Source organism: Musca vetustissima, unplaced genomic scaffold (genome assembly GCF_032173495.1).
Source record: "Musca vetustissima isolate MV318-11 ecotype Yass unplaced genomic scaffold, APGP_CSIRO_Mvet_v1 utg21637, whole genome shotgun sequence".
NCBI lineage: Eukaryota > Metazoa > Arthropoda > Insecta > Diptera > Muscidae > Musca > Musca vetustissima.
In genome coordinates, this window is record NW_026885325.1 from 639,618 (window position 1) to 648,969 (window position 9,352).

The 9,352-nt window shown below is 38.5% G+C and overlaps 1 protein-coding gene across 1 annotated transcript; it reads right to left on the reverse strand.

The window, feature by feature from the left end:
* Positions 1 to 1,497: 1,497 nt before the first annotated feature.
* LOC133332516 (uncharacterized) lies at positions 1,498 to 8,562 on the reverse strand. The gene is made up of 2 exons (XM_061540917.1): positions 8,484 to 8,562; positions 1,498 to 2,652 (listed from the first exon to the last, which is right to left on the reverse strand). The coding sequence occupies exon 2, from the start codon at positions 2,648 to 2,650 to the stop codon at positions 1,652 to 1,654; it is 999 nt and encodes a 332-aa protein (XP_061396901.1). The 5' UTR covers positions 2,651 to 2,652; positions 8,484 to 8,562; the 3' UTR covers positions 1,498 to 1,651.
* Between the last annotated feature and the right edge of the window lie 790 nt (positions 8,563 to 9,352).

The window sequence follows — 9,352 nt, forward strand, 5'->3', positions numbered from 1 at the left end:
TTTTTTTAAAAATCCACGTCTTATAGTTTCTTTCACAACTATTCCTTAAAAAATCTCGGAAATATTTTTTAAAATCTCCCATTCGAATTAAACATTTCTAGTAACTTATTCAGATTGCACTTTCAGCAAATTCCCTGGAATTTAATCTCTTAATAAAAAGTTCAACTAACCGAATAGCAGTTGCAAAGCAACAGAATATGAAATATCCTCCTTGTGTAGCAATTCGCTTAAATCCATTTTCACACTAAATGAAGTGGGAGTGCAACGAGCAACACCAACGCATTTAAATGTGTCCAACCGCATTATATCGGAATCGGCATTTTAGCTGGAAAATATATTCCAAGAGGCAGCCATCCATCCATCCTCCTCCGCAATGTTGCCAAGACCAATTCATTTACATGGCAACCAGAATTAAACATGTTTGCTATTTATGAACACTATTTTCAACTGAAAATATTTTAAATGCGTTTTTCAGTCAAAGCTGCTGGCCACACAACGACAAGCTGATACATAAATGAGAAAAGCTGATTTGTGAAAATCATCAGGAAGAGGAGAAGAAGAAGAACCACAAAATTATTAATGGAGACTTAAATTTTATTAAAGTGAATAATTTAAAGAATATTTTTGAAGGGCCCAATAAGGCGTGGATTCGTTAAGGAATATTTTTTCAAGTGCCTAATAAGGCGTGGATTTTTTAAAGGATATTTGTTCAAGGACCCAATAAGGCGTGGATTTTTTAAAGGATATTTGTTCAAGGACCCAATAAGGCGTGGATTTTTTAAAGAATATTTTTTCAAGGGTCCAATAAGGCGTGTATCTTTTTAAAGAATATTTTTTCAAGGGTCCATCCATACAAGGCGTGGATTTTTTAAAGGATATTTGTCCAAGGACCCAATAAGGCCTGAATTTTTTAAAGAATATGTTTTCAAGGGCCCAAAAAGGCGTGGAACTTTTTAAAGAATATTTTTTTAAGGACCCAATAAGGAGGCGTGGATTTTTTAAAGAATATTTTTTCAACGACGATACAAGGCGTGGATTTATTAAAGAATATTTTTCAAGGGCCCAATAAGGCGTGGATCTTTGTAAAGAATATTTTTTCCTTTTGTTTAGCTTGTAGAATTTTACCCTTTTTTTGTTTATTAACTTTGCCTTGTTTTTCACTTTTGTTTGAATAAAATTCGGTTTTGTTGTTTTCAGTTTTTATTTTGTTCTTTTTGTTTTAATACAAAATAGTTTAAGTTGATCTCTATGATCTTCCGCACACTCTTCACAAGGTCAAAAAATAGACTGTTAAATCTTTCTCTACCATTTATTGTTGAAGGGCAAAGAAGAGATTGCAAAAGCATAACAACAACAACGCAAGATATGTTGCTGCAATGTCAATGAGTTTGCGGAATGTGCTGAATTGGTTCTCATTGAGTGAGTGTTAAAAGAGACTGAAGCAAAAAAAGTGTGGGAAGTCATAGAGACCGTTAGGAAATAAAACTCAAAGTTATTATTGTTAGTTCTGATTATGGGCTATTCCATTACAAATTTCAGTGTTAAAGTAAAAATATAAATGTTAATTTAATTCACGTTTTAATTAATGTTAGTAGTATTTTCAAGGTTCAATATTCCTCATTATTGAACATATCGGCCCCTCCGTGGAGTGTTACCAAATTTTGCCGATGGCTCCAATAAAAACATATCCCAATGCTGTCTGTTCGGCAATGACTCCAGGTATTTCGGTATCAAGAGACCCATTACGATGGATATCTTTGTAGAAATCAGCACCAATTTCTAGTTCCACAGTAGCGTTGCATCGAGGATCGGGGTCTGCAAGCGTGTCTTCTGGGAAGTCTGATGATGGATTGGCATCAATGGGGAGGTCATAGGGTTTTCGTGGAAGGTCGTTCGTCAACATTGCCCGTATTTCTCTTTTCCAGTTGAAACGACTTAGTCGGGCTGCAATAAGCACCTTTGCAAATCTGGTGTTGCGGTATTCAAAGGTTTCGAGGCGAAGCTCCGACTGTAGACGTACCGCTATGCGAGACACTGTCGCCTGGGAATTAACAATGCCGCGGCAGAGGTGCCACATGCCTGGTTGTTCTGGTATTGAAATTTTTATTTGCACCGTTGGAACAAACACCTTCGACCAACCAAAGGGGATGTTTTTTGGAGGCTGTTGAACCAGTTTGAAACGGTTTTTGTCAAACATGTGATGTTGGGCTGCCTTTGATGTTGAGGGCTGTTTATTTTGCGGCGAACGTTGTGTCTGTCGAACCGATGATGTCGAACGAATAGGCGCTTGTGATTTTGATCTGGTTGACGACGAAGGTCTGGTGGCTGGATGTTGGCGCTGTTCATGACGACTTTGGCGTGTGGTGCTCATTGCTTTGATTGGGGTTGCGTAGTGCAATAGGGTATTGTGTTTCCCTCCACAAATTTGACATGATAAAGTTGTCGGACAGTTTGACTTAGTGTGGGAGCAAGCTAGGCAATTGATGCAGTAAAAATACTCACATACTACGTCAAAACGAGCATCGGGCTCAAGACACAAAAACTTTTTGCAAGTCTTAATAGGATGATCCAGCTTGCACAACCCACACGAATAAATCCAGCCTCTTGGTCTAATGGTTGGGTTTATGTTTTTGGAGTTTTTTGGAGCCATGTCTGTAAAAAGCGAGAATTAGTTATACGGAAATTTTAGTTTGAAATAAAGTGGAATTTTGGAAGGTTAGTCGGAGAGAAAGGGAATTAGCTTCGTTATAGGTCGGCGAACGACACCGTTTGCTGTTTGGAGATCAACAACCCTGACATTTTGGTCTGACCCTGGATACAGATTAGTAATTCTTCCTAACTTCCACTCATTCCTAGGTATACGGTCATCTTGAATAATTACAAGGTCATTTAGTCGTACATTGTCCTTTTGCCACTTCCATTTATGGCGACGGTGTAGTTCTTTCAGGTATTCTGTCTTCCATCTTAGACATAATATCTGGGAAATGATTTTTACTCGCTTCCATCGATTAGCGAGAGATAAATTTTCCTCAGTAATGTCGGGTTCAGGTAAAGACAACAATGGCGATCCAATCAGGAAGTGCCCTGGAGTAAGCGGTGAAAGGTCATTTGGATCATCACTTGCAGTACAAAGAGGTCTAGAGTTTAAACAAGATTCTATTCTGGCCAAGATAGTAGATAACTCTTCGAAAGTGAATGTCATATTGGGAACCATTTTTCTTAGATGTGTCTTGAATGATTTTACACCTGCTTCCCACAATCCCCCCATGTGAGGAGCACCTGGTGGTATAAAGTTCCATTCCAGGTTCTGATGGGCATATTGGTGCACGAGATCGTTTTGTATATGTCTGAAAAATAATAGTCTGTCCTTTCTGATCATTTCTGCAGCACTAGTAAAGTTAGTTCCGTTGTCGGAAAACATTTTTGCCGGACAACCTCGTCTTCCGATAAAACGTGAAAAGGCCGCTAAGAAAGCTTGTGCTGAGAGGTCACTGGTGGCCTCCAAATGTATTGCTTTGGTAGAAAAGCATACAAATATGCACACGTACCCCTTCGTTACTAAGCATGCTCGGCCTGTGAAGTTTCGAATACTAAAAGGTCCAGCAAAGTCTACTCCAGTATTTAAGAAAGGTCTTGTGAATTGCGTTCGTTCTGGAGGCAGAGATGACATGATTTGGTTTTGAGTATGTCGTTTGTATAGCACGCAGGGCTTACAGCGGTTTATCACCATTTTCACCAGAGGTTTAAGTCGAAAGATCCAGAATTCTGATCGCAGAGTCCGTATCATAAGCTGGTTTCCCCCATGTAATGTATATTTATGAGTATGTTCAACTAGAAGGTATGAAAGATTCGAATAGTGTGGCAGCAGAATTGGATGTCTTTCGTTATGAGTTAACATAGGAGAGTCAGAAAGACGTCCGTTTGCTCGCATGATTCCGTTGGCGTCAATAAATGGATTTAACGATAAAAGTGGACTGTTGTGAGGCAATTTTCGATTTTGTGATAATAGACGGTATTCTTCAGTAAAATAGTGGGACTGAGTCAGCAAAATCATTTTGTATTTCCCAATCTTAACTTCTTCGGGCAGAACATCATCAGGAGGTGTATTGATTGGTGGTTTGATTCCATGTGCTAATCGTATGATTCTGGCAACATATGCAAAGGAACGATACGCTTTTGATAGACTTGAAAAGTTTCTCAAAGGGTCGGTTTCTCTTAGATTTGTAGTTGAAGGAGTCACTAGTGTTTTGATTTGCTTCTTTTCCAACAGAGTATCTATAATTTGTGTCGATCGTGGCCAGCAATTGGTTGGCTCTCGGAGCCAAGTAGGTCCATGCCACCATAAGTCATTATTTTGTAAGTCGATAGAAGAGCATCCTCGTGTTGCAATGTCCGCTGGATTGTCTGATGAATTTACGTGACACCAACTTGATGTTCCTACTTTATCCACGATGTGAGACACTCGATTGCCAACAAAGGTGTTCCATGCGCATGGTGGTTTTTTAAGCCAGGCTAGGACGATTGTTGAGTCGGTCCAAAAGTAGATGTCATGCTTTTCCAGGTTGAGGCTCGGTATAACTGATGACGTTAGTTTTGCTAGTAAAACAGCTCCACATAGTTCCAGCCGAGGCAGAGAGATTTTCTTGACCGGTGCAACACGTGTTTTCGCAACCAGAAGATGTGTGTGTACGTCATTATTATCTTCAAGTCGAACATATAAAGTCGCGGCGTATGCCTTTTCAGAAGAATCGCAGAATCCATGTATCTCAATCTTGCAGGTCGGAGTATATTGTATCCATCTTGGCACATTTTGATGTTGGATGTATGGGCAACCGCTGATAAAGTTTTCCCATGCAGATGACGTCAAAGGTCTAAGTCCTTCATCCCATCCTACCTTGTCTAGCCAAATCTGCTGCATTATGAGCTTGGCAACTACAATGATAGGCGCTAACCAACCGCAAGGATCGAAAAATCTAGCTATTATTGATAAAACCTCTCTCTTAGTGAAGGACGACTTAGGTGTGATGTCGGGTTGCGGGAATGAAAACGAATCACGACTAATGTTCCACTTAATACCAAGTGTCTTCGTAACTAGGTTTTCAGAGAGATGAAGACAATTGTCTGATAGTAGGCTTTCTGGTGGTAAGTCATTAATTATGGTGGGATGATTGGAACTCCACTTTCGGAGATCAAACCCTGCAGAGGCTAATGCACTGGAGAGTTGGTTTTTAGAAACCACCGCTTCTTCAATTGTGTGTCCTCCTGCCAAGACATCATCCACGTACATATTGTTCCGTAATATATGTGAGGCTAACGGATGTGTCTCCTTAATGTCCTCGGCTAGCTGGAGCAAGGTCCGTATTGCTAGAAAGGGGGCACAATTAACTCCGAATGTCACAGTCAAAAGTTCAAAGTCCTCAATAGGATATTTAGGCGAAGTGCGAAAGAGGATTCGCTGATATTTTGTTTGTGAAGGGTTGACTAAAATTTGCCTGTACATTTTGGTAATGTCGGCGTTGTATACGAACTTATAAAACCTCCATTTTAAAGTTTGTATTATAAGGTCTTGTTGCAGGATTGGTCCAGGATACAGGATGTCATTCAAACTCTTTTTATTATCCGAGGGGGATGACGCATTAAATACTACTCTAAGTTTGGTAGTTACCCGATCCGGTTTTATTACTGCATGGTGAGGTAGATAAAAATTAGGTCCATTATTAATGTCCGGCTTTAAAACCTTTTTCATGTGGCCTAAGTCCAAATACTCCATGATTGTTTTATCATAAAGGTCTTTGATTTCTGGTTTTCCGCAGAGCATTTTTTCCATACGAAGAAACTGAGCCATTGCGATGTTCCGTGAATTTCCGATTTCCTCAGCAGTTTTGAAAGGAAGCTCAACCATGTATCTTCCAGAAACCGTTCTTTCAGTTGTGGACTTGTACAAGTCTTCACAAAAGATGTCCTCGTGGGATCGCAAAGTTTCACTTGGCGGCTCCTCCACCTCCCAAAATTGTGTTAGTAGGTTGTCTAACGCCACAGCGTTGACCAGAGAGATATGTCTAGGTGACTGGGTCGATCGCTCTACAGGTCCACCCACAATCCACCCAAAAACTGTTTTTTGAGTCAATAAGGAACCTTGTGAACGCATCGGAATCGCCAGGTCAAAAATATTTGAACAAATGTCGAGACCAATGAGGATGTCAATTGGTCTGCTCTTGTAGAAAAGTGGATCAGCAAGTGGGCGTTCTAATTCATCATAATTGTCAATATCCATATTTCGTGGTGGCAAATTGAACGATAAAGTTTTTAAAACAGGAGCCCAAACGTCTAATTTGAAGTCAGGATTAACTCGCGAACGAAGAGTGAAAACGCAAGCTTGTGTTGATGTTTCCGTCATTGCTGGATTAAGTCCTGAAACGTGTACTAGGTTGCGTTTGGTTGGAAGTCGAAGTCGATTTTTCAGCTTATCTGAGATGAAGGTCGATTGAGAGCCGGAATCTATGATTGCGCGGGCTTCAAACCTCTGACCGTTCGATTCAACTTCCACTAGGGCTGTGAAAAGCAAAGTCTCTTCGAGTTTTGAATAAGGTTTATTCTCATCGGGAAGAGCAAGTGAGGTGAGTTGATTTGGTTTGATACAAGGTGTGGACTGTATGTTTAAGGTAAGTGCTTGTGTACTTGTACTAGGTCGTACATCAAGCTGGGATTCAGGAATAGTTTGTGTTCCGCTTCCCTTATGCAAAAGCGTATGATGTCGGAGATTGCAAATTCGACAATTGAATTTGCTTTTGCACTCGTTAACTCCATGATCGGTTAAGAGGCAATTATAACAAGTGTTTGTTACTTTGACAAGGTGAATACGGTCATTTGTATTCTTTTGTAGGAACTTGGGACAATTTCTTAACAAATGATGTTCTTTGCAATGTTGGCATTTATGCTCTACCGTTTTTTTAGGTCTGTGTTGTTTATTTTTCATAGTATTCTCTGATTTGGGCTCAATGCCAGTGTGAAAAGAGTGAATTTTTTTTGTCGTTCTGAGAACGTTGACTTTCCTTGAAAGTTTGAGTAGGTTTAGAAGGCACTGATTGAATATTTCCAACAGATTCGAGTATTTTAAATTTTTGTGTGAGGAAGGTGTTGCACTCACTCCATGTTGGAATGTCTGAACTTGAGTCTAATATGTTTTCAAAATCTTGCAGGTAAGTTCTAGGCATTTTTTGAGAGCATAAATAAATAAGAATAGGGTCCCAGGATTTAACATCAATGTCTAAAGTTTTTAATGTTTCAAGGCAACCCGTAACTGATCGTTGCAATGTCTTTAGTGATGAGCTTGAGTCTAAGATTACCGAAGGTAAGTTGAACAAGGTTTTCAATTGCTCATTCACTTGCATGCGTTTGTTTTCGTACCTATCAGTCAGGTTTTTCCAAGCGAGATCAAAGCCATCATGCGTAAGCGGAATGTTCGCTATGATGTCTCGTGCTTCACCTCCTGTTTTCTGATTGAGGTGATATAGTTTTTCGACCTTACTAATTTTCGGATTTTTAACGTAAATGGCGGAAAAAAGGTCTCGGAAGGTCGGCCATGTTTTGTAGCTGCCATAGAATATATCAGTGTCGCATGGAGGAAGCTTTATGGAGTAATGAACGGGATTTTCCAGTATGGTTTTTTCCAATGTCTTCGAGGCCTTGTTCGTAAGGACGTCAATTTCTGCATTTATTGTTCCTAGGGTAGCTTTATAGGTAGTAATGGCATTTCTGTAAGTTGCGCGTAGCTTTTTAAGTTCGATGGGAGGATCACTCTCTTTGGGTTCATAATCCCTACATTCTTCATAACATCGCTTGACGTGGCTCCAGATATGGTCCAGGTGTATCCGAAGAGCTTCCAAGGAGTGCACATTATCCTCGGCTGTGCTGCTGGCTTGCAATTCGTGGAAGTCTACCAAATCATTATAGGCATTGGTGAACTTCTTTGTGACATCCATGTTGAAAATAATGTATATAGTTGCCCAATTACTTTCAATAAAGGTTCAAAAAGTCAAAACGAACTCCAAGAAATGTCGAAAATCCAGCAAATTATGTCAGCGAAGTCCAAAAAACGATGTAACGGGAAAAAATGTTAACGTCGGAGTTTAATATTTCGTCCAAATTTGAAGAATGTCCAAAATATCCCAAGTTTCCTTGAGTGCAATTTCGTTCAAAGCAAGGAAAATGTATGAAAAAATCCAAAATCAGATGTGTTTGCAAATATTTGAAATCCCCAAAAAAGGTAAATTTTTAGGCTACACTGATTGTTTGGAATATGTCAACAAACTATCGTAAAAAAGGTCATCAAGTATTCAGCTAATAGTTTCACCCGAATGTTTTATAAATTCTTAGGGATGGCAACCCTTAATTTGAAACAAATACTGAGTTTAACAATTTTTTTTCTGCTATGTACCGTAACGATGGATGTGTATGTGTAAGTATTGGTATGATGTACTTACTTTGCAATTGTGATTTTTGATGTTATTTGCTTACTGTTGTTGTGTTTCTCTTTTTGCGAGATTTCTGTTGAAGAGGTCGCTGCGCCGTTTGTTGTTGTAAGTTGTCTGAGGTCTAAAAGAAAAAACACTTAAACGTTGATGTTGTTCAAAGTTTAACTTTGAGAAAATATATCCCGTTAAAAATAGCGGTACATATTTTTTGTTGAAAGTTAAACTTATGTCATAGCACAATTTTTGGCAGGTATTTTAAGGTCACAGTATTCACTTTTTATTGCAATTAATTTCCACTTTGTTTATTGGTAGATCTTTCTTTATTAAGTATGTCTTTTTATGTTTGTTGTCACTGGTACAATTTTTGTTGAAAATATTTTAATAGTTCTTGCACAATCGGGCTCGCGAGGACCAAATGTTAATTGTTTGTTTTCCTTTTGTTTAGCTTGTAGAATTTTACCCTTTTTTTTGTTTATTAATTTTGCCTTGTTTTTCACTTTTGTTTGAATAAAATTCGGTTTTGTTATACACTTATACACTTATACACTTATACACTTATACACTTATACACTTATACACTTATACACTTATACACTTATACACTTATACACTTATACACTTATACACTTATACACTTATACACTTATACACTTATACACTTATACACTTATACACTTATACACTTATACACTTATACACTTATACACTTATACACTTATACACTTATACACTTATACACTTATACACTTATACACTTATACACTTATACACTTATACACTTATACACTTATACACTTTATACACTTATACACTTATACACTTATACACTTATACACTTATACACTTATACACTTATACACTTATACACTTATACACTT